The 25,570-nt window shown below is 41.4% G+C and overlaps 2 protein-coding genes across 4 annotated transcripts in view; both read left to right on the top strand.

The window, feature by feature from the left end:
- The window catches only part of LOC134337313 (protein S100-G-like), a 77,991-nt gene extending 66,533 nt beyond the window's left edge, over positions 1-11,458 (top strand). The window contains exons 1-3 of one of the 3 annotated variants that reach the window (XM_063032219.1): positions 8,112-8,224; positions 10,302-10,473; positions 11,197-11,458. In XM_063032219.1, coding sequence (XP_062888289.1) covers positions 10,336-10,473; positions 11,197-11,349 — 291 coding nt within the window. In that variant the 5' untranslated portion in view covers positions 8,112-8,224; positions 10,302-10,335 and the 3' untranslated portion in view covers positions 11,350-11,458. Of the gene's footprint in view, positions 1-8,111; positions 8,225-9,761; positions 9,787-10,301; positions 10,474-11,196 lie in introns of those variants that run through there. The other 2 variants (XM_063032220.1, XM_063032218.1) reach the window with 2 other exon arrangements.
- Positions 11,459-21,293: 9,835 nt separating this feature from the next.
- Positions 21,294-24,664, top strand: LOC134337349 (protein S100-G-like). The gene is made up of 3 exons (XM_063032272.1): positions 21,294-21,443; positions 23,512-23,683; positions 24,403-24,664. Exons 2-3 carry the CDS (start codon positions 23,546-23,548, stop codon positions 24,553-24,555), a joined length of 291 nt encoding a protein of 96 aa, XP_062888342.1. The 5' UTR covers positions 21,294-21,443; positions 23,512-23,545; the 3' UTR covers positions 24,556-24,664.
- Positions 24,665-25,570: the final 906 nt, after the last annotated feature.

The following is a 25,570-nucleotide window of genomic DNA, read 5'->3' on the forward strand; positions in this document are numbered from 1 at the left end:
TGTATTCTAGACCTCTTGAAATGAATGCTAACATGGCATTTTCCTTCCTCACCACTGACTCTACCTGCAAGTTAACCTTTAGAGTGTTCTGCACAAGGACTCCCAAGTTCCTTTTCATCTCAGATTTTTGGATTTTCTCTCAATTTAGAAAATAGTCTGCATATTTATTTCTACTACCAAAGTGCATGACCATGCATTTTCCAACAATGTATTTCATTTGCCGCTCTCTTGCCCATTCTCCTAATCTGTCTCAGTCCTTCTGTAGCCTACCTGTTTCCTCAACACTACCTGCCCCTCCACCAATCTTTGTATCATCAACAAACTTAGCAACAAAGCCACCTATTCCATCATCTAAATCATTGATATACAGCATAAAAAGAAGTGGTCCGAACACCAAACCCTGTGGAACACTACTAGTCACTGGCAGCCAGCCAGAAAAGGATCCTTTATTCCCACTTGCTGCCTCTTACCAATCGGCTAATGCTCTAACCATGCTAGTAACTCTTCTGTAATATCACAAGCTCTAAAATTGGTAAGCAGCTTCATGTGTGGCACCTTGTCTAAGGCCTTCTGAAAGTCCAAATATACAATATCCACTGCATCCCTTTTATCTATCTGATGTGTGATCTCCTCAAAGAATTCCAACAGGTTCATCAGGCAGGATTTTCCCTGAAGGAAACCATGCTGACTTTGTCCTATCTTGTCCTGTATTATCGAGTATTCCATAACCCCATCCGTAACGATTGACTCCAACTTCTTCCCAGCCACTGAGGTCAGGCTAACTGGTCTATAATTTCCTTTCTGCTGCCTTCCCCCTTTCTTAAAGAGTGGAGTGACATTTGCAACTTTCCAGTCCTCTGGCACCATCCCAGAGTCCAATGATTTTTGAAAGATCATTCCTAATGCCTGCACAATCTCTGACGTTACCTCTTTCAGTACCCTAGGGTGCGGTTCATTTGGTCCGGGTGACTGATGTAGCCTGAGGACTTTCAACTTTTTGAGCACCTGCTCCCTTGTAATAGTAACTGTACCCACTTCTCTTCCCTCACACCCTTCAACATCTGGCACACTGCTAGTGTTTTCCACAGTGAAATCTGATGCAAAATACTCATTTAGTTCATCCGCCATCTCCTTGGTCCCCGTTGTTATTTCTCCAGCCTCATTTTCTAGCGGTCCTATATCCACTCTCACTTCTCTTTTATTTTTTACATACTTGGAAAAGCTTTTACTGTCCACTTTGATATTGTTTGTTGGCTTGCTTTCATATTTCATCTTCTCCCTCCTAATGATTATTTTACTTGCTCTCTGTAGGATTTTAAAAGCTTCCCAATCCTCTGATTTGCCACTAATTTGCGCTTTGTTGTGCGCCCTCCCTTATGCTTTTACGTTAGCTTTGACTTCCTTTGTCAGCCACGGTTGTTCTAGTTTGCCGTTTGAGTATTTCTTTGTTTTTGGAATACCTCCATCGTGCACCTTCCTCATTTTCCCTGAAACTCATGTCATTGCTGCTCTGTTGACATCCCTGCCAGCATTTCCTTCCAATTTACTTTGGCCAACTCCTCTCTCATACCACTGTACTTTCCCTTACTCCACTGAAATACTGCTACGTCAGACTTTACTTTCTCCCCATTAAATCTCAAGTTGAACTCAATCATTTTGTGATCACTGGATCCTAAGGGTTCTTTTACCTTAAGCTCCCTAATCATCCCCAGTTCACTACATAACACCCAATCCAGTGTAGCTGATCCCTTAGTAGGCTCAATGACAAACTGGTCTAAATGCCATCTCATAGGCATTCAACAGACTCACTCTTCTGAGATCCATTTCCAACCTGATTTTCCCAATTGCCCTGCATGTTGAAATCTCCCATGAGTATCATAACATTACTCTTTTGATGTGCCTTTTTTATTTCCTGTTGTAATTTGTGGTCCACATCCTAGCTACTGTTGGGAGGCCTGCATATAACTGCTGTCAGGGTCCTTTAACTATTGTAGTTTCTTAACTCATCCCACAAGGATTCAACATTTTCCGATCCTATGTCACATGTTTCTACTGATTTGCTGCCCATCTTTACCAGCAGAGCCACGCCACCCCCTCTGCCTGCCTTCCTATCCCTCCGATACAACATATAACTTTGGACATTTGGCTCCAAACCATAAACGTCCTTCAGCCATGATTCAGTGATGGCCAGAGCATCATACCTGACAATCTGTAAAAGTGGAACAAGGTCATCCATCTTATTTCTTATACTCCATGCTGTTGTTGTGTGAATGAAATCACTGGAGAGAGAGTCACTGGTAGATACAAAGCAGCTTCTTTATTCGACCAAACAAGGTACAGCAGGCATCGAGACGCTTTTGGTGGAAAGGTCTGATGCCCAACGTGGGGCTCAATATTTATTTGCTACACACACAAAGGGCAATTCCATATTTACAAAGTATAGACAATGCTTTCTTTCGAAGCTACATACAAGCTTCACACCTCCTGATTACATCCATCCCACCAGCACCAGCAGCATCTGGACTGGTATTCAGGAATCCATTGTTCCAAACTGATTCCATAATACATTTATTTGGTATATTACATGCTTAACATGAAGGACAATCCATATTTACAAAGTATAGATAATGCTGTCTTTGAAACTACATGCAAACCTCACACCTTCTGGTTTACATCCATCCCATAGGCACCAGCAACATCTGGACTGGTATTCCAGTAATCACAGCTTTTAGGAAATGCATGGTTACAAATGGACTAGAATTCACAGCTTTTTGGAAATGCATTGTTACAAAAAAATTGTCAGGGAACAGACAACTGGTGACCAAAACCATTTGCTAAGTGTGACTGACCGAAACCCAAAAGTACTCTAACACATGCATTGAGTTATAACACTTTGAGTACTGTATTTGCTACCCTTTTTGATTCTACATCCCTAATGCACTGAACCTCACCCTGCTGGGTGCAATTTTGTCCTGTCATCTGCCTGCCCTTCCTGACAGTCTGACTGCATGTTTTCTTTGCTTTTTTACCATCCATCCTATCCTGAATCCCTTTGTGCCAGTTCCCACCCCCTTGCCAAATTAGTTTAAACTCTCCTCAACAGCTCTAACCAACCTGCTCACGACAATATTGAACCCCTCGTGTTCAGGTGCAATCTATCACTTTTGAACAGGTCATATGCCCCCCCCATCCTCAGAAGAGATCGCAATGATCCAAGAACCTGAAGCCCTGCCCCCTGCACCAACTTCTCAGCCACACATTGATTTGCCAAATCATCCTGTTTCTACCCTCACTGGTGCATGGCACTGGCAGCAATCCAGAAATTACTACCTGGGTGGTCCTGCTGTTCAGCTTTCTATTATTTAACTCTCTGAATTTTCTTTTCAGGACCTCTTTGCTTTTCCTTCCTATGTCAAGTACGAAGACATCTGGCTGCTCCCCCTCTCTCTCCTAACTGTTGTGGACGCAATCTCAGACGTCCCTGACCCTGGCACCTGGGAGGCAACGTGCCATTCGGTGGTCCCATTCACGTCCACAGAATCTCCTGTTTGTTCCCCTCACTATGGAGTCCCCTACGTTAATTGGCCTGCATTGAACCAGGCAGCACTGGCTAAGTCATCTGCACCATTGTGACTGAGTTGGAGGAAGCTTGCAGACCAGACTGATTTTGTCACTTGGCACATGGTCACAGGTAGTAGCAGAACAGTATGAATGTTAGAAAGCTTTAGGGATTGTTTGGAATGACAGAAGGAAGAACTAGAATTTATTCCTCAATCTTTGATTTCTGCTACAGACGACTCGTTCACCTGCAACTTGTTGGTATACACAGGTACAATTCTTTAGTTTGTAAGAATGGTACCTGTGTTTGGAAATCCTTTGTGTGTTATTATGTATGTATATAATAATGAACTTCAGTTCCCAGTGGGCAATGCAGGCGGTTCACCCGAGGGCAGAGAGTGAGCTGATCGCAAGTCACTCAGTGAATACCAGTGTTCAGTAATGAACATGTTCTAGCATTTGCCGACGCCAGTTTGTCTTTATTAAGAACAAACATGACATGGTGTCAGAAGTCAGCGTGATGTCTAAACACAGGGACTGAGAAAGAGACACTACTGATGGAGAGAGGCTGGCCAGCCGGGTGACAGGGAACACAGTGCTCAGAAGTTCACTGGGATTCACCAAGAGAAATTCAGGTCAAATATTCCTGTCATGGAATCCTCCCACACCCATGCAGTTTACTGGCAATCTAACTGATAAATGGAAATGTTTCAGACAGCGATTAAATATTCAGTGATTACAGAGCGGGATAGACTGATGAAAAATTGAAAGCATCTATTTTTCTACATGTAGTTGGCGAAGATGATTTACGCATCTATAACGCCTTTCAAATTGGACTCTCTGATGACAAAATTTGAGGAGTATTTTGTCCAAAGTGAAAACGTCATACTTGAGAGATAGAAGTTCTTTTCCTGTGACCAGAAACGAGTTGTTAGCTTGGATCAATACTTAGCTGAGCTTCACACACTGAGTAATCCTGTGTGTTTTCAGATTTGAGAGATTCACAGGTTAGAAACACAGTAGTTTGTAGAGTCCCAGATAACGTGCTCTGAGAAAGGTTGCTCTGTGAAGATTTGATGCTGGAAGAGGCTGTGTGGGGCAGCAAAGTCCACACGAGCTCAAGCTAAGGCACTGCACAAGGTAGAGAAAACAGTGAGTGCTGTGAGAACAGAGGAGCGGACCACAAGGCTTTTCCCAAAGCAACCGCAAAGTGAAGAGTTCGGCTCAAACAGCAAATGCAGCAAATGTGGAGGTAAGCACATTCCAAAGACACGTCCTGCTTTTGGAAAGACCTGCAATAATTGTGCAAAGAAGGATCATTTTGCAAAGTGCTGCAAGGCGGGGCTATCAAGAGAAAGGGGCACACTGTTGCCAAGGGAATTGAGCAAGTCTTGATGGTTTCACTACAGACTGTTGGCGCTGGTGAAGCAGAATGGATTGTTCCAGTGACTGTGAATGAGACAGTAATCGTTCAAGCTTGACACCAGAGCCCAGGGGAATGATTACAAGACTCTCAAAGTAAAGAGCAAGATTTACTCAATGAAGTTAAAAGTGACAGGCAATACTGGAGGGACCAGTCCACCAAAAGGGAGCTGTATAATGACCTTCACGCACAAGGGGCAGCACTTAAAGGCACAGCTACTGATTGTAGAAAAGCAAGTACAGCAAATATTGGATCTGAGTGCACATGGAAAGCTCAATCTGGTGAAAAGAGTTTTCATAGCAGCTTCACAGTTCAAAGATGACAAGACTTCTGTCATGGAAGAGAACACAGATGCCTTTCAGAGGCTTGTATGCTTACTTTGTGCTCACCCAATTCATACAGATGAAACAATGGCTCCTGTTGTCCATGCATGCTGGAATGTTCCATCTGCACTTTGAAAGAAATTCAAGCAAGAACTAGCACGCATGGAATGGATCAATGTCACACAGAAAACTGAAGAACTGCCAAATTGGGTGAGTTCACTGGACATCGTGCAAAAGAAAGATGGAGCATTGCGGAAATGTCTAGATCCAGGAGATCTCAGTAAAACCATCAAGAGAGAACATTTTAAATTGGCAATAGGGGAGGAGATCATGTCCCAGTTTGCAGGTGCCAGGTGATTTAGCAAGCTCGACACATCGTCTGGGTTTTGGCAGATGAAGCTAGATGAGGCAAGTTCAAGACCATGTACTTTTAACACACCCAGGGAAGATTTGCTTTCTTTGGTTACCGTATGGGATGCTGTCCGCACCACAAGTCTACCATAAAACCATCCAACTGCTCTTTGAGGGCATAGCTGGTCTCGAGACCATGATGGATGGTCTCATCATCTGGGGTCTACAAAGATGAACACAATGCACAACTGAGACAGGTGCTTGACGTGACAGGGAATGGCAGTTTGAAATTACATAAAGAGAATTGTGAGTTTGGTGTTAAGACTCTGAATTTCATGGGAGATGTCATATCAGAAGAGGGAGTGAAACCTGGCTCAGTAAGATGTCAGCTATTGAAAACATGGAGAGGCCCTGAAACAAGGAGGAACTGAGCTGTTCCTTGGGGATGTGGCTTACTTGTCTAAGTTCATGCCCCGACTGTCTACTGGGTCAGCACCACCTAGGTCAATCCTTGAGCAGCAAAATGAGTGAATTTGGTCTCATAAGCAAGAAGAGTGCTTCCAAATGTCGAAAAGAGCCCTTGCTGAAGTTTTATGATTGGAAAGATGTACTAGGATCTCAGCTGATGCATCCCAGCACGGCTTTGGAGCATGCTGGCACATGGCAAACTGTGCACCAAGGGCTTTATCACGTGCAGAAGCCAACTATGCAGAATTAGAGAAAGAGCCTTTTGCTGGCATAGAGGGGAAGACATGGACATTATTTACTCGCATTTGCAGAAGGCGTTCGATAAAGTGCCTCATAAAAGACTTATCCACAAGATAAGGATGCATAGAGTTGATTATTAGCATGGATAGAGGATTGGTTAACTAATAGAAAGCAGAGAGTTGGGATACACGGGTGTTACTCTGGTTGACAATCAATGGTGAGTGGTGTACCGCAGGGGTCAGTGCTAGGCCCACAACTGTTCACCATATACATTAACGATCTGGAAGAGGGGACCAAGTGTAGTGCATCTAAGTTTGCTGACGATACTAAGTTGAATGGAAAAACAAATTGTGCAGAAGATACGGAAAGTCTGCAGAGAGATATAAATAAGTTAAGGCAGCTTTTCTAGTTGATTCTGACTGTGCTTAGGAATGAAGAGTTGCCTGTCCAGATCTGTTGCTGTTGCAGCTGGGTGTGGAATGTTTTTGTAATCAAGCAAAGGAGCATTCCAGTCAGTTTAATATCAGAATCAGGTTTCTTTTCACCAGTATTTATTGTGAAATTTGCTGCTTTGCAGAAGCACTATGATGTAATACTTAATAATAGAGAAAAAATGTGAATTACACTAAATATATATATATATATATATATATATATATATATGAAATAGTCAAATTAAATAAGCAGTGCAAAAATAGGAAATAAAAGTAGTGAGGTAGTGTTCATGGGTTCAATGTTCATTTAGAAATCTGGTGGTAGAGGGGAAGAAGCTGTTCCTGAATCATTGAGTGAGTGCCTTCAGGCTTCTGTACCTCCTTCCTGATGGGAAACTAACAGAGGATGGTGTCTGACTGACCTAATTTTTGATGCAGTTGAAGAGAGTCCAGACGATATTACTGTAACTTTCAACAAATTATCATGAGACTGGTTGACAGAATTGAGGCTTATGGAATAGGAGGAGCACTATTGAATAGAATTAGGAATTGGCTTAAGGATAAAAGAGTATGCAATGTCAAATGATCAAGGCAAGAGCACTGCAGACAGTGGCCTTTCTCAAGGGATGGAACATAACTAGCAGATGAACATCAACACAGAAGAGAGTTGGGTGGTTGAGGGATGGAATAGGTAATACAGTACTTACTCGTGACACTATTCTAAAGAGTATGCAGTTCTAAGAGAGGACAGAGAGACCAGAGAATACAGAGGAAATTCTGACTAAGCATTTCATAGGCTTTGGTTAGGACACACTAAAATACGACACCAAGTTCTGGTCACAGCATGTTAGGGAGGGGTGAAGGAGTTAGTGGGAGAATAATAAAAATCTCTGAAGCAGGGGCAAGAGAAAGACAATTGGCTCTTTGAACTTGCTCCCGTATTCATCCATTTCAGCTAATCCTCCACCTCAGAATATCCAGCCAACACTTTAATAATGTTGAAAAATTTGTAATCAGCAAACTGTTTTAATAACATCAGTTTGAGAGTGTATTTGTATCTTTAACAACCAGCAAATGATTGACCTATGTGGGTCTCTTCTGCAAGTCAATAAACAAGTTTTTGTTTAAAATCTGGCTCCTTCAGTTCATCATTCATCCATCAAACATCTGGGGTCAGTGTGTGGGTGTGGAATGAAGGTAAACGTTCTTATAGACCAACTAATTGAGTTGATTCAGCAATTCAGGAAGTTGGAGCTTTAATCTTTAATTGGGAGATTTTGAGGAGTTAAACCAGTGAAAACTGGAGGGTGGGGTTGACTGCAGTGATTGATAATCATGCCATATAAATGGAGAAGGGAGTGGTTTAATAGGGACTTCTTGCATTTGTAGAAGTGGTAAGGCAAGTTTCATAGTGATACAGACCGCAGGTAAATGATGGCAAGTTAATGAATATGGTTGTAGTTGTATAATTGATAACTAAATTTAGAGTTTATTCAGTTTGAACTTTTTGATGTTTGCTTTCTGTATTTTAAGGTTTCAGTTAATATTTGCTTTAACATTATAAGCTTGCTGGTTTAATTAGCTAAATTGTCAAATTAATCTTGCTCTATTTTACTGTATCATTATGGTGCAAGTTTTTAATTTTCATGAAGTTAGTGACTAGAACTTTTCAAAAACTCAAAGATCCCTTAAGCTCATCCATTTTTAAGCTGTAGTTATTTAAAAATTTAGTTCATAGTGAAGACACTAAAACTGGGAAAACTGCTAAGGTGCTATGTTACGTTTGGACTAGGATAGTTCTGATATGGTTTGGAAAAAATTACAATGGTTTTGTAATTTTCCTAGTACATAAATATACTAATATTTGCCAATAGGTTACTACATACAGACATAAGGTTATGGTCTGTTATTTGCTATACTGGATTTTAAAAAAGTTTAGCTTGTCTAGCCTTACTGGTAATATAGGTGGGAAGATGTGCTGTTTGGGGTGGTGGAAGTCTTAGTAAAAACTCAAGAATATATTGAGAGGGCACATTGGTATGGAAATGGGGTTTCACTGGTGGGAAGAATGAAGTATTTTATATTGGAATACTAATTGGATCTGGGCATCATTTGACTGCAAAGTTAATATTCAGATCATAGAGAACAATTCAAGGCCTCAGATAAAAGCTTTGCTGACATTGTCTCAAAGTCCTGTATGACTGGAGAACTGTACTGCTTTTGTTGGAGGTATTTACCTTTTTAAAATATAAGATGAGATCACACCTATAGAACTCTTCTGTACTCCATGTAAATAATATATCCAATTGACTATAATGAATATTTAATTGATTTCAAAGATTTTGTACTCTGGTTACAGATGTCTGTTTTGGTTTCCCACTCTTGTGGAACATTAGTTTCCCTAATTTGCAGTCTTGGTCCTTTTTACTGCACTCTTGTCCCTAACCTTGGCTTACTCCTTTGATAGATTCAGGCCTACCTATCCAATCTTTTGCCATGCTCAATTTTACAATTGTGGCCATATCTTGCAACTCTTCTGTGCAAGTGCATTTTGCCTTTTTGGCCGCCAAAATGTAGTTGAACTAATTTCAGGTTCAGTTAGAACCTCTTTGCACGTCTCAGTCTTGGCTGAGAAAGGTAAGAATTACAAATGCCTTTTGCAGTGCATTTAGAAATGAGGCAAGGGCCTTTTGAGCTGGGCTTGTTAAAATTTATTCTCAGTATATAGATGTTGCTGCCTTGTTCGTTCCTTGTGCTACTTTATTAGGTTTGTAGTTTGTGAACTAGTACAAGTTTCCTGAAGGCATTTAAGGAATAAAACTCACATCACAAGTGAGTGATATTTACTTAATTCCATATATTTCAATTTACCAGGCTCTGAAACTCTGATCTTGTTTTAAACCCTGGAATGCTGTGGTTGCATAGTCTTGGAATTTAATCAAGATTGCGACCAACTTCCCGTCATGGAAATTGATTGCGATCAGTTGAGGCAAGTAGATCTAATGGCAAAGCGAACCCAAGGTCTTGATTGACTTGCATTTTCATTGTGCTAAAGCCATTAGGCATAGGAACATAATTTTTCCATTTGGCCCATCAAGTCTGCTGTCATGCAATCATGGCTGACTTATTTGCCCCCTCAACCTATTCTCCTGCTTTCTGACCGTAACTATTGAAACCCCAAGTAGTCAAGAGCCAATCAGCTTCTGCTTTTAGTATACTGGTAACTTGGCCTCCACAGCTGACAGTGGAGATGACTGCTTTGGAGCATGTCATTGGGTGTATTTACAGGTGTATCTATATACATCACATGAGCTGAAACAGCAAATCTAATGATGCAGCTGCTGCATTGAGTGCAGTGCGTTGCTCACTAAAGTAAATGTAGAGACATTTTATTTAACCTTTTGGTTGGGATGGTAGTCAGACAGTAATGTTATACTTGTGTAATACTTTCATCGCATCACTAACTGCACTTTTCTTCACCCCTGTCCCTGCCCCCACCCCAAGTTGATTTGCTTTCAGATCTGCTCCTAATCTAACCATGACTGCTCTGGAAATGTGTATCAGTACATTGCTTGGTATCTTCGAAAAGTATGCTGGAAAAGATGGTGACCCAAATACACTGAGTAACCATGAAGTGAAAGACCTTCTGAAGGCTGAACTTCCAGGTCTCCTGAAGGTATGTGCTGATGAGGGTGGGTTAGAGAAAATTATCAAACATCTTTCATCCGGGGCCGAGGTTACCTTTTTAAAAGGATGAATACAAACTATCAAAGCACATGCACAGTGAACAAGTTTGTAAACACGAGGAATTCTGCAGATGCTGGAAATTCAAGCAACACACATCAAAGTTGCTGGTGAACACAGCAGGCCAGGCAGCATCTCTAGGAAGAGGTACAGTCGACGTTTCGGGCTGAGACCCTTCGTCAGGACTAACTGAAGGAAGAGCTAGTAAGAGATTTGAAAGTGGGAGGGGGAGATCCAAAATGATAAGATGACAGGAGGGGGAGGGATGGAGCCAAGGGCTGGACAGTTGATTGGCAAAAGGGATATGAGAGGATCATGGGACAGGAGGCCCAGGGAGAAGAAAAAGGGGGAGGGGGAAAAACCCAGAGGATGGGCAAGGGGTATAGTCAGAGGGACAGAGGGAGAAAAAGGAGAGAAAAAGAATGTGTATATAAATAACGGATGGGGTACGAGGGGGAGGTGGGGTATTAGCGGAAGTTAGAGAAGTCAATGTTCATGCCATCAGGTTGGAGGCTACCCAGACGGAATATAAGATGTTGTTCCTCCAACCTGAGTGTGGCTTCATCTTTACAGCAGAGGAGGCTGTGGATAGACATGTCAGAATGGGATGTGAAATTTGTTTGTAAACTGATTTACTTTGTTCTGTCACCACCAGGACCAGAGTGGCAAAGAGGGCGTGGACAAGATTATGAACAACTTGGACTATAATAGTGATGGGCTGATGAATTTTCAGGAGTTTGCAGTGTTGGTGATTTCAATCAGTGCTTGCTGCCAAAGTTGTCTTAAAGAAATGTCAAAGAAAAAATGAAAGGCCTGACAACCAAACATTTGTAGCCTGCAGCTCTATTCTCAAGGAAATGATTAACTTCTTAACTTTGTACTTTGCTGCACTTAAATAAAGTATCTCCTGAAGTGTTTTATTTTGCTTTGGTTGTGGTTGAAAATTGGAGTCTGCGTCCAAAATGAATTTATTATCAATGTATACCATATGGAACCTTGAAATACATTTTGCAACTCAAAACAAAGAAACACAATGGAATTCACAGTGAAGACTAACAAAGATTCAATATACAAAAGAGGGCAATTTGTGCAAATAATATAAAAATAAACAAATAATTTGTAGAAGGTGAGCTGCGGAGTCAGACTGTGGAATCAGTTCAGTGCTGAGGTGAGGGAAGCTGGTCCAGCAGCCCCATGGCTGCAGGGTGACAACTGCTCTGCTGGAGGTGGATGGGATTGGAAACATTTTCTATCAAGATTCTGCACTTAAAATTAACCTGTGGTGGTTGGCAGATACAACCCTGAGCTACTACAGTCCTTTAGGTTAAGAAAATGCCAAAGAACTGTTGGGTAGTTGGTTTAAAGATTTCAACTGTAATGTTTTGGGTCGATGGGTGGTGTAGGAGTGGAAATGCATTTCTGAATTGGGATGGTGTATAATAAGAGAGGTGGAGTCTGGTGTTCCATGCACCTGCTGCTTTCTGCCTTGGTTATGGAGATTGAAAGCTTGGAAAGAAGCAGTAGTCTTGGCTCTATGGAAAATGCTTGGGTATCATTGTTCCATGAAGGCATTTTTGGATATCGCTCCTCACACAGACATTTTCACAGTATTTTTCCCTTTATTTTACGAGGTTGAGTTGCGATCTCGACACTCAACCCGGCACGGATGGAGAGCGTACTTGGGAGCAGCTTTTAGAAAGTCTCTCCCTTGTCAAATGATAACGATGTACAATTTTAAATTGAATCAATGAATGACTAGCACAAATTAAAGAAGAGTTAACCAACTTCAAAATCTGCATCCAATCCCTTGTCATAAAAGTCAAATTAAGTTCCTTTTCCCAATCCTGTTTAATCTTAGATAAAGGACGCTTATTTCATTGTAATAATAAATTATAAATTCTTCCAATAGAGCTCTTAATCAAAGGATTCAAACACATAATAGTATCTAACAGGCCAGCCTCCAATATGTAAGGAAAATTACTTAAATATTTTTGTAAAAAATGTCTAACTTGAAGGTATTGCAGAAAGTGTGAGTATGAAAGAGAAGATTTATCAATTAATTGTTCAAAAGACATCAATCTATCTTCTTTAAATAAATCCAAAAAAAAATTAATACCCTTATTTTTCCAAAGTAAAAAAATTGGACCACTCAAAGAAGGTTTAAAAAAGTAATTTCGGTGAATTAAACTACAAAGTTTAAATTTTTTAAGATTAAAAAAATTGTGGAATTGGAGCCAAGTTTGTAAAGAATACGTAATCGCAGGATATGGGTTTAAATTAACAACTTTAACTAATTGCATAGGTAAAGGAACTCCCAATAACAAGGTTATTGGAAACTGTTTTAGAAGTTTCAGTTCCAGGTCTACCCAAATTGGCCAATCACTCTTATCAACCCAATATAACCAAAAAGACATATATCGCACATTAACAGCCCAATAATACATTCTTAGATTAGGCAAAGCAAGACCTCCATCCTTTCTCAATTTTTGTAAGTGACATTTACTAATTCTTGGTCTTTTATTATTCCAAATAAAAGATAAAATAATAGAATCAATCCGATCAAAAAACTTCCTAGTCAAAAATAAGGAATGTTCTGAAATAAATACAAAAAATTTGGTAAAATCATCATTTTAACTATAATGATACAACCAACAAGTTAAAATGTAAGTGGACTCCATCTACTAAATAAATACTTCATAGAGTCTACTAAGGGAACAAAATTGCCTTTATAAAGATCCTTATATTTTTTAGTAATTATAATACCTAGATATCTAAAAGAGTCTTTAACTTTAAAAGGAGTATTATCATATATAGCGACAGAATCATTTAAAGGAAACAATTCACTTTTACTAAAAAATTTATTTTCTATCCTGAAAAGCCTCCAAATTCATTAAATAATTTTAGCAAAGCAGGAATGGATTTGTCAGGGTTAGATATATAAACCAATAAATCATCAGCATAAAGAGAGATCTTATGCATGGTCTCATTCACAAAAATCCCATGGATATTTTTAGCCTCATGAAGAGCAATAGCAAGGGGTTCTAATATTAAAGTAAACAACAAAGGACTTAATGGACAGCCTTGCCTTGTCCCCTGTGAAAGCTGAAAAAAAGGAGACCTACAATTGTTAGTGACAACAGTAGCAATAGGGGCTTTATATATCATTTTAATCCAATTATTAAAATTAGCACCAAAGCCAGATTTCTCTAAAACATTGAATAAATATTTCCATTTGACTCAATCGAATGCTTTTTCAGCATCCAAAGATACAATACATTGTGAAGTTTTAAAAGAGGACGAATATATAATATTAAATAGTCTCCGAACATTTGAAAAAGAATAGCGACCCTTTATAAAGCCTGTTTGATCTTTAAGAATAATTTTACCCAAACTATTCACCAACCGATTGGCCATTATCTTTGACAGAATCTTAGCATTGACATTCAGTAATGAAATAGATCTATATAAAGCACAGTTAGTAGGATCTTTATCTTTTTTAAGAATTAAAGAAATAGAAGCCTCATAAAAAGTAGAGGGTAAGTCACCTTTCATAAAAGAATCCTTAAACATTTCCAACATATACGGAGAAAGCAACTTTCCAAACTTTTTATAAAATTCTACAGGATAGCCATCAAGTTCCGGGGACTTACCAGATTGCATTGAAAAAATAGCTTTATGAATTTTGGCTTCAGTGATTTGAGCATCAAGAGTTTTTTGATCCTTAGCTGAGATTTTAGGAAAAACATACATACATTTCAATACATACTAATAGAAGAAAAACAAACTGTGACTCATATGTAAGATAGGCAATTTAAATAAGTAGTGCAAAAATAAAAATAAAAAAGTAGTGAGGTAATTTTCAGGGGTTCGGTTCAACGTCCATTCAGAAACCGGGTGGCCGAGGAGAAGAAACTGCTCTTGAATGGCTGAGGTTGTACCTTCAGGCTCCTGTACCTCCTTCCCGATGGCTTCTGCTCCAGGCTCCTTGTATTCCATTCTGAAGAAATGCAACAGAATGAAGCACCCACCTACTTTACTGTAAGGTTGGTTATCAGAGGTGTGATGGATATTCACTTTCCAGGGCCCAAGAGGCTTATTGCTAACCTCACCTATTAGCACAGCAGCATGACTTTTCTAAGGGTCGGAGTTGTTTTTGACCAAGTTCCATTTTAACTTCATCAGTCCACAGGACTTGTTTCCAAAATGCATCATGCTTGTTTAGATGCTCCTTTGAACCTTTTGAATAGAACTTTCTGCCCACAATGAGCAAAGGTATGTTTGGAGAAAAAAGGGTGAAGATTTTCATGGAAAGAACACCTCTCCAACTGTTAAGCACGGGGGTGGATCGATCATGCTTTGGGCTTGTGTTGCAGCCAGTGGCACAGGGAACATTTCACTGGTAGAGGGAAGAATGAATTCAATTAAATACCAGCAAATTCTGGAAGCAAACATCACACCATCTGTAAAAAAGCTGAGGATGAAAAGAGAATGGCTTCTACAACAGGATAATGATCCTAAACACACTTCAAAATCTACAATGGACTACCTCAAGAGGCACAAGCTGACGGTTTTGCCATGGCCCTCACAGTCCCCTGACCTAAATTAATCGAAAATCTGTGGATAGACCTCAAAAAAGCAGTGCATACAAGACGGCCCAAGAATCTCACAGAACTAGAAGCCTTTTGCAAGGAAGAAGGGGCGAAAATCCCCCAAACAAGAATTGAAGGACTACAAAAAGCTGTGATACCTGCCAAAGGGGGCATTACTAAGTACTGACCATGCAGGGTGCCCAAACTTTTGCTTCAGGCCCTTTTCCTTCTCTGTTATTTTGAAACTGTAAAAGATGGAAATAAAAAAGTTTTCTTGCTTAAAATATTAAAGAAATGTGTCATCTTTAACTTCATGCCTTTTGGAAATCAGTTCCTCTTTTACTCGCTTAGCAATTCACAGTAACAGAAATTTTGACCAGTGTTTGCAAACTTTTGCATGCCACTGCATATATATGAAATAGTTAAATTAAATAAGTAGAGCAAAAATAGGACATAAAAGTAGTGAGGTAGTGTTCATGAGTTCAATGTCCATTTAGAAATCTGGTGGCAGAGGGGAAGGAGCTGTTCCTGAATCGTGAGTGAGTGCCTTCAGGCTTCTGAGCTTGCTCCCTGACCCCTGACAATAGCAATGAGAGGAGGGCATGTCCTGGGTGGTGGGGGTCCTTAATGATGGACGTTGCCTTTCTGAGGCACCGCTCCTTGAAGATGTCTTGGATACTACCAAGGCCAGTGCCCATGATGGAGCTGACTAATTTTACACCTCTCTACAGCTTACTCCGATCCTGTGGAGTAGCCCCACCCCCGCCGCCATTACGGACAGTGATGAAGCCAGTTACAATGCTCTCCACAGCACCTCTGTAGAGATTTACGAGTGCTTGTGGGACATAAGAAATCTCCTCAAACTCCTAATGAAATACAGCTACTATCTTGCCTCCTTTATGACTGCATTAATATGTTGGGTCCAGGTTAGATCCTCAGAGATATTGGCACACAGGAATTTGATGTTGCTCACGCATTCCACTTCTGATCCCTCTACAATAACTGGGGTGTGTTGCCTCGTTTTACCCTTTCTGAAATCCAGAGAAGGTTAGGAAAGCAGTAGGGACAAATGAAACAATGAAACTACTCAAAGATACCATACAGAAAGGATGGCCAGCAGCTACGAATAAATATAACCTAAAATGTGATCTGATCTTCATGTAAACCTAAATAAAGAAAACCTAATTAAATAAATAACACAAAAGCATTACACTTGTTCATTTATGTATTGAGAAAAATGATCCAATATTACACGTATTTGTTCAAAAAGTTAATGTGAACCTCTGGGGTAATGCCTTCTACAAAAGCTATTTGGAGTCACGTGTTCCAATCAATGACATGAGATTGACGGTGTGGGTTGTAGAAGTGCCTTGCCCTATAAAAACACACACAAAGGCAGATTACAAAGATCACAAAGGTGTGTATATGCACCATGTCTCAATCAAAACAACTTTCAGAGGATCTTAGAAGCATTGTACAGATGCAAGAAGCTGAAAAAGGCTACAAAAGTGGTGTAACAGGCAGTAAACTAAAAAAATAGAATAGTTTGAGAGGAGAAATGAGGAGAGGAATGACACTGGGAAAGAGTGAATATGAGATTAAAATGGTGGTTAACATTACAAGGAAACCAACTATTATTCCTATGGATAAAGTAGGCAGGTTGTAAGTGGTGGGGTGTAACTCATTAAGGAGAAAATGTGATCTATAAAAGGCACAGGTAATCCTATTTAATGAGTAGTTAGCATCTCCTGATGTCATAACGGGGGCATTGGGAATGGACCCAAATGCAAGACACAGACACTTGTTACCTACCCCGTAACTGGGTTGCCAAACCAGCAGAAATGGATCACTCAGTTGGAGTCTGGAGTACTAGAACTAAGAAAGTTTTATTAAAGAAACAAGCAACACAGTAATCGAAAGGATAATAAATGCAACAGTTCAGTGATGATAAACACACATGTCAACAGCATTAAGATAACAGCATCAATCAAGCTGTACCGTTGTCTAGGGGTAAATGACCAAATTTCAAAATGACTCAAAGTTCAGTCCAGTTAGTAGTTCAGTTCGCAGTAATCGTTGCCATGGCGATGGACAACGTGCGGGAAGAGAGACAGAGAGAACAGGAACAACTCATCATTCAGCACAGCTTCACTCACGGACCGGCGAGATGCTCACGAGCAACTTTTGGGCGGGTCCTTGGTGATGTCACCTGAGGTCACCGACTGTGACCCCTCCTCCAGATGCAGTCGATCCTCTGCAGTGAACCCGGCACCCAGGCAAGGGCGGACACACACCGGGTTCCCGCTGATCGTACCTTTCCACCCTTGTCGTTGTCTGGCACTTCTCACCCACTCGTGAGAGGCGCACCGCTTCCAGGGTCTCGTTACCTCGGGTGGCGTGTGTGTGCCTTAGCGAACCTGTCCCTTTTTATCCCCCTGCTGGGGTATCGCCTGTCCATCACATCAAACAGTTCAAGGTTCAAAGAGGGGAGCTGCTCCAGACAGCTCTCTCTCCCACATCCCTTCATTACACATCTCCAGATGCTGCTCCATTGTTCCTTATCTCTCCTTCCCCTGAGGGCAGGTGGCAGACCAACTGCTGATGCCACTGATGCTAGCCCAGGCCAGCAAACATCTTAATTTTATGTGTATTCTCGTAACACATTGAAGTACTAGGAACAGGAACAGACAAAACTAAATGACGGGACAGGATGCAGACTAGGAGTAGGGACAGGAACACAGACTAGGCTAGGGAAGCAGGACCAGGACGAGGGACTGGGAACAAGGAGCCTGTGTGTAGACTCCAAGCCAGAGACTGGACAAAGACCCAGAATCTGGGTATTGACTCGGGCTCAGACCCCAAAACTAGGCGAGGACGTGACGAGGCTAGGGTACCTGGAGACCAGGCGAGGACATGATGAGGGTTGGGTTCTTGGAGACCAGGCGAGGACGTGACGAGGCTCGGGCTCTTGGAGACCAGGCGAAGACGTGATGGGGCTCAGGTTCCTGGAGACCAGGCGAGGACATGACAAGGCTCGGGTTCTTGGAAACCAGATAAAGCCGTGACGGGGCTCGGGTTCTTGGAGACCAGGCGAAGACGTGACGAGGCTTGGGTTCTTGTAGACCAGGCGAAGATGTGACGAGTCTTGGGTCTTTGGAGACCAGGTGAAGACGTGACGAGGCTCGGGTTCCTGGAGACCAGGGGAAGACGCGACGAGGCTCGACTTCTTGGAAACCAGGCGAAGACGTGATGAGGCTTGGATTCTTGGAGACCAGGTGAAGACGCGATGAAGCTCGGGTTCTTGGAACCCAGGCGAAGACACCACTCAGTCAGCTGGTATATCTCGCTCCTGTCATCAACATATGTGTCATCAGTGGTTGTATCATCAGCAAATTTAATTATAGATGCCATTTGAGCTGTGCCTATCCACAGAGCTATAGGTGTAGGGAGAGTAGAACAGTGGGCTAAGCACACATCCCTGATGTGCGCCAGTGTTGATTGTTAGTGAGGAGGAGATGTTATCACCAATCTGCACAGACTGTGATCCTCTGGTTTCGGAGTGTAGGATCCAATTGCAGAGGGAGGTACAGAGGCCCAGGTTCTGTAGCTTTTCAATCAGAACTGTGACAACGATGGTGTTAAACGCTGAGCTGAAGTCAGTAATCAGCAACCGGACATAGGTACTTGTATTGTTTGGGTGATCCAAGGCCGAGTGGAGAGCCAGTGAGATCGTGCCTGCTGTAGACCTATTGTGGCAATGGACAAACTGCAGTGGGTCCAGGCCCTTGCTCAGGCAGGTGTTGATTCTGCCTTAACCGACCTCTCAAAGCACTTCATCACTGTAGATATGAGTGTCTGGACAATAGTCACTGAGGCAGCTCACCCTGATCTTCATGGGCACTGGTATAATTGCTGCCCTTTTGAAGGAGGTGGGAACTTCCAACTTGTAGCAATGAGAGATAGAAAATGTCTTTGTAAGCTGTCACCAGTTGGTTGACACAGGTTATCAGAGCCTTGCCAGGTACAACATCAGGGCCTGTCACCTTGCGAGGGTTTGCCCACTTGAAAGACAGACAGACGTCGGCCTCTGAAACAGAGGTCACAGAGTCACTGGATGCTGCAGGGATCCTAGTAGCTGTGGTTTTATTCTCCCTTTCCGAGTGAACATAAAAGGAGTTGAGTCCGTCTGGAAGTAAAGCTTCACAGCCACTCGTGATGTTAGGTTTCACTTTGTAGGAAGAAAGGGCCTGCAAGCCCTGCCAGAGCTGATGTTGCCTCTAGCCTTGCTCGGAATTGTTCCTTAGCTGATGGATTAGCCCTCCACAAGTCGAAACTCGCTTTCTTGTACAGATGTGGGTTGCCAGACTTCAAAATATAAACATATGAACAATAAATAATGGTGGAAATTAGAGTGAAATAGTAGTATAGTGTTCATGGGTTCATGGACCATTCAGAAATCTGATGGTGGAGAGGAAAAAGCTGTTCCCAAAACATTGAATGTACATCTTCAGGCTCCTGTACCTCCTTCTCTAATCAGTGCTGGGGAAGTTAAAGCCCCCTACTCTACACACTGTTGTTTCCGCATCTTTCCATAATCTGTCTAGATATCTGTTCCTCCACCAGCGGTTAATATCATTGAAAGAATTGGCCAGCACATTGAGAGATTTGAATGAACCAAGAGCCAAGATGATTCTGTAACAGAGGATGGTGTCTGACTGACCTAATTTTTGATGAAGCTGAAGAGAGTCCAGACAATATTGACTGTAGTTTAAAATTTTTGACAAATTATCATGAAACTCACCTCACTGTAGGAAGGATGTGGAAGCATTGGAAAGGGTACAGAGGAGATTTACCAGGATGCTGCCTGGTTTAGAAAGTATGCATTATGATCAGAGATTAAGGGAGCTAGGGCTTTACTCTCTGGAGAGGAGGAGGATGAGAGGAGACATGATAGAGGTGTACAAGATAATAAGAGGAATAGATAGAGAGGATAGCCAGCGCCTCTTCCCCAGGGCACCACTGCTCAATACAAGAGGACATGGCTTTAAGGTAAGGGGTGGGAAGTTCAAGGGTGATATTAGAGGAAGGTTTTTTACTCAGAGTGTGGTTGGTGCGTGGAATGCACTGCCTGAGTCAGTGGCGGAGGCAGATACACTTGTGAAGTTTAAGAGACTACTAGACAGGTATATGGAGGAATTTAAGGTGGGGCCTTATACGGGAGGCAGGGTTTGAGGGTCGGCACAACCTTGTGGGCCGAAGGGCCTGTACTGTGCTGTACTGTTCTATGTTCTAAACGAGTTGACAGAATTGAGGCTTATGGAATAGGAGGAGCACTATTGAATAGAACTAGGAATTGGCTTAAGGATAAAAGAGCACGCAGTGTCAAATGATCACTGCAGACAGCGGCCTTTCTCAAGGGGTGGAACATAACTAGCAGATGAACATCAACACAGAAGAGAGCTGGGTGGTTGAGGGATGGAATAGGCAATACAGTACTTACTCGTGACACTATTCTAAAGAGTATGCAGTTCTAAGAGAGGACAGAGAGACCAGAAACTTTATGCAGATAAATCTAATAAGGTTACAGGTCATTAAAAGAGGAGGCAATAAAGGAAAATGGATTTTGGCAGCATTGAATACAGATGGGAATTCTGACTAAACATTCCATAAGCTTTGGTTAGGACGCACTAGAATACGGCACCAAGTTCTGGTCACAGCACGTTAGGGAGGGGTGAAGGAGTTAGTGGGAGAATAATAAAAATGTCTGAAGCAGGGGCAAGAGAAAGGCAATTGGCTCTTTGAACTTGCTCCCGTATTCATCCATTTCAGCTGATCCTCCACCTCAGAATATCCAGTGCACACTTTAATAACGTTGAAAAATTTGTAATCTGCAAACTGTTTTAATAACATCAGTTTGAGAGTGTATTTGTATCTTTAACAACCAGCAAATGATTGACTCATGTGGATCTCTTCTGCAAGTCAATAAACAAGTTTTTGTTTAAAATCTGGCTCCTTCAGTTGATGATTCATTCTCAAGCATCTGACCCAAATGGGTGGGGTCCGTGTGGGGGTGTAGAATGAAGCTAAATGTTCTTATAGAGCAACCAATCGAGTTGATTCAGCAATTCAGGAAGCTGGAGCTTTAATCTTTAATTGGGCGATTTTGAGGAGTTAAGCCAGTGAAAACTGGAGGGTGGGGTTGACTGCAGTGATTGACAATCATGCCATATAAATGGAGAAGGGAGCAGTTTAATAGGGACTTCTTGCATTTGTAGAGCTGGTGAAGGAAGTTTTGTAGTGACACAGACAGCAGGTAAGTGATTGCAGGTTAATGAATATGGTCTTAGTTGTATAATTGATAACTATATTTAGAATTTATTCAGTTTAAACTTTTGGATGTTTGCTTTCTGTATTTTAAGGTTTCAGTTAATATTTGCTTTAACATTCTAAGCTTGCTGGTTTAATTAGCTAAGTTGTCAAATTAATCTTGCTCTATTTTACTGTATCATTATGGTGCAAGTTTTTAATTTTCATGAAGTTAGTGCCCAGAACTCTTCAAAAACACAAAGATTCCTTAAGCTCATCCATTTTTAAGCTGTAGTTAGCCAAAAATCTAGTTCATAATGAAGACACTAGAACTGGGCAAACTGCCAAGGTGCCATGTTACGTTATGACTAGGATAGTTCTGATTTGGTTTGGAAAAAATTACAATGGTTTTGTACTTTTCCTAGTACAAATATACTAGCATTTGCCAATATGTTACTACATACAGACATAAGGTTGTGGTCTGTTATTTGCTATACTGGATTTTTAAAAAAGTTTAGCTTGTCTAGCCTTACTGGAAATATAGGTGGGAAGATGTGCTGTTTGGGGTGGTGGAAGTCTTGGTAAAAACTCAAGAATATATTGAGAGGGCACATTTGTATGGAAATGGGGTTTCACTGGTGGGAAGAATGAAGTACTTTAAATTGGAATACTAATTGGATCTGGGCATCATTTGGCTGCAAAGTTAATATTCAGGTCATAGAGAACAATTCAAGGCCTCAAGTAAAAGCTTTGCTGACATTGTCTCAAAGTCCTGTATGACTGGAGAACTGTACTGCTTTTGTTGGAGGTATTTACCTTTTTAAAATACAAGATCACACCCATAGATCTCTTCGGTACTCCATGTAAATAATATATCCAATTGACTATAATGAATATTTAATTGATTTCAAAGATTTTGTACTCTGGTTACAGATGTCTTTTGGTTTCCCACTCTTGTGGAACATTAGTTTCCCTAATTTGCAGTCTTGGTCCTTTTTACTGCACTCTTGTCCCTAACCTTGGCTTACTCCTTTGATAGATTCAGGCCTACCTATCCAATCTTTTGCCATGCTCAATTTTACAATTGTGGCCATATCTTGCAACTCTTCTGTGCAAGTGCATTTTGCCTTTTTGGCCGCCAAAATGTAGTTGAACTAATTTCAGGTTCAGTTAGAACCTCTTTGCACGTCACAGTCTTGGCTGAGAAAGGTAAGAATTACAAATGCCTTTTGCAGTGCATTTAGAAATGAGGCAAGGGCCTTTTGAGCTGGGCTTGTTAAAATTTATTCTCAGTATATAGATGTTGCTGCCTTGTTCATTACTTGTGCTACTTTATTGGGTTTGTAGTTTGTGAACTAGTACAAGTTTCCTGAAGGCATTTAAGGAATAAAACTCACATCACAAGTGAGTGATATTTACTTATTCCATATATTTCAATTTACCAGGCTCTGAAACTCTGATCTTGTTTTAAACCCTGGAATGCTGTGGTTGCATAGTCTTGGAATTTAATCAAGATTGCGACCAACTTCCCGTCATGGAAATTGATTGCGATCAGTTGAGGCAAGTAGATCTAATGGCAAAGCGAACCCAAGGTCTTGATTGACTTGCATTTTCATTGTGCTAAAGCCATTAGGCATAGGAACATAATTTTTCCATTTGGCCCATCAAGTCTGCTGTCATGCAATCATGGCTGACTTATTTGCCCCCTCAACCTATTCTCCTGCTTTCTGACCGTAACTATTGAAACCCCAAGTAGTCAAGAGCCAATCAGCTTCTGCTTTTAGTATACTGGTAACTTGGCCTCCACAGCTGACAGTGGAGATGACTGCTTTGGAGCATGTCATTGGGTGTATTTACAGGTGTATCTATATACATCACATGAGCTGAAACAGCAAATCTAATGATGCAGCTGCTGCATTGAGTGCAGTGCGTTGCTCACTAAAGTAAATGTAGAGACATTTTATTTAACCTTTTGGTTGGGATGGTAGTCAGACAGTAATGTTATATTTGTGTAATACTTTCATCGCATCACTAACTGCACTTTTCTTCACCCCTGTCCCTGCCCCCACCCCAAGTTGATTTGCTTTCAGATCTGCTCCTAATCTAACCATGACTGCTCTGGAAATGTGTATCACTACATTGCTTGGTATCTTCGAAAAGTATGCTGGAAAAGATGGTGACCCAAATACACTGAGTAACCATGAAGTGAAAGACCTTCTGAAGGCTGAACTTCCAGGTCTCCTGAAGGTATGTGCTGATGAGGGTGGGTTAGAGAAAATTATCAAACATCTTTCATCCGGGGCCGAGGTTACCTTTTTAAAAGGATGAATACAAACTATCAAAGCACATGCACAGTGAACAAGTTTGTAAACACGAGGAATTCTGCAGATTCTGGAAATTCAAGCAACACACAAAGTTGCTGGTGAACACAGCAGGCCAGGTAGCATCTCTGGGAAGAGGTACAGTCGATGTTTCGGGCTGAGACCCTTTGTCAGGACTAACTGAAGGAAGAGCTAGTAAGAGATTTGAAAGTGGGAGGGGGAGATCCAAAATGATAAGATGACAGGAGGGGGAGGGATGGAGCCAAGAGCTGGACAGGTGATTGGCAAAGGGGATATGAGAGGATCATGGGACAGGAGGCCCAGGGAGAAGGAAAAGGGGGAGGGGAAAAAACCAAGATGGGCAAGGGGTATAGTCAGAGGGACAGAGGGAGAAAAAGGAGAGAGGCAGAAAGAATGTATGTATATAAATAACAGATGGGGTATGAGGGGGAGGTGGGGCATTAGTGGAAGTTAGAGGGGTAAATGTTCATGCCATGGCTACCCAGACGGAATACAAGGTGTTGTTCCTCCAACCTGAGTGTGGCTTCATCTTTACAGTAGAGGAGGCTGTGGATAGACATGTAAGAATGGGAATGGGATGTGGAATTTGTTTGTAAACTGATTTATTTTGTTCTGTCACCCCAGGACCAGAGTGGCAAAGAGGGCGTGGACAAGATTATGAAGAACTTGGACAGTGATGGTGATGGGCTGATGAATTTTCAGGAGTTTGCAGTGTTGGTGATTTCAATCAGTGTTTGCTGCCATAATTCTCTTAAAGAACTGTCAAAGAAAAAATGAAAGGCCTGACAACCAAAAATTTGTAGCCTGCAGCTCTATTCTCAAGGAAATGTTTAAGTTCTTAACTTTGTATTTTGCTGCACTTAAATAAAGTATCTCCTGAAGTGTGTTTTATTTTGCTTTGGTTGTGGTTGAAAATTGGAGTCTGTGTTCAAAATGAATTTATTATCAATGTATACCATATAGAACCTTGAAATACATTTTGCAACGCAAAACAAAGAAACACAATAGAATTCACAGTGAAGACTAACAAAGATTCAATATGCTAAAGAGGGCAATTTGTGCAAACAATATAAAAATAAACAAATAATTTGTAGAAGGTGAGCTGCAGAGTCAGACTGCGGAATCAGTTCAGTGCTGAGGTGAGGGAAGCTGGTCCAGCAGCCCAATGGCTGCAGGGTGACAACTGCTCTGCTGGAGGTGGATGGGATTGGAAACATTTTCTGTCAAGATTCTGCACTTAAAATTAACCTGTGGTGGTTGGGAGATACAACCCTGAACTACTACAGTCCTTTGGGTTAAGAAAATGCCAAAGAACTATTGGGAAGTTGGTTTAAAGATTTCAACTGTAATGTTTTGGGTTGATGGGTGGTGTAGGAGTGGAAATGCATTTCTGAATTGGGATGGTGTATAATAAGAGAGGTGGAGTCTGGTGTTCCATGCACCTGCTGCTTTCTGCCTTGGTTATGGAGATTGAAAACTTGGAAGGAATGTCTGAGTAGATGTGAGTGTTTAATTGTGGAGTAACAGTGAACAGAACACGAGCCAAAGTTGCATTGATCCTGATGCTCTCTCTTGGCTTTTCAAGCCAGGGTCATCCTTGTGTAATGAAATCAAAACTGGAGGCAGATATTGACTTTTCATAAGTAATGGAAGCCCACACACAAAATGCAGGAGGAACTCAGAAGGTCAGGCAGCATCTATGGAGAGTAATAAGCAGTTGATATTTTGTGCCAAGACCCTTCACCAGGTCTGGCCAGTACTCAGACTGTCTGGTCCTGATGAAGGGACTTGG

This window comes from Mobula hypostoma, chromosome 24 (genome assembly GCF_963921235.1).
Source record: "Mobula hypostoma chromosome 24, sMobHyp1.1, whole genome shotgun sequence".
Lineage (NCBI taxonomy): Eukaryota > Metazoa > Chordata > Chondrichthyes > Myliobatiformes > Myliobatidae > Mobula > Mobula hypostoma.

Coding starts and splice junctions, on each gene's coding strand:
- LOC134337349 (XM_063032272.1), top strand. CDS start 23,546: ATGACTGCTCTGGAAATGTGTATCACTACATTGCTTGGTATCTTCGAA. Junction 23,684..24,402: donor AACTTCCAGGTCTCCTGAAG/GTATGTGCTGAT, acceptor CTGTCACCCCAG/GACCAGAGTGGCAAAGAGGG.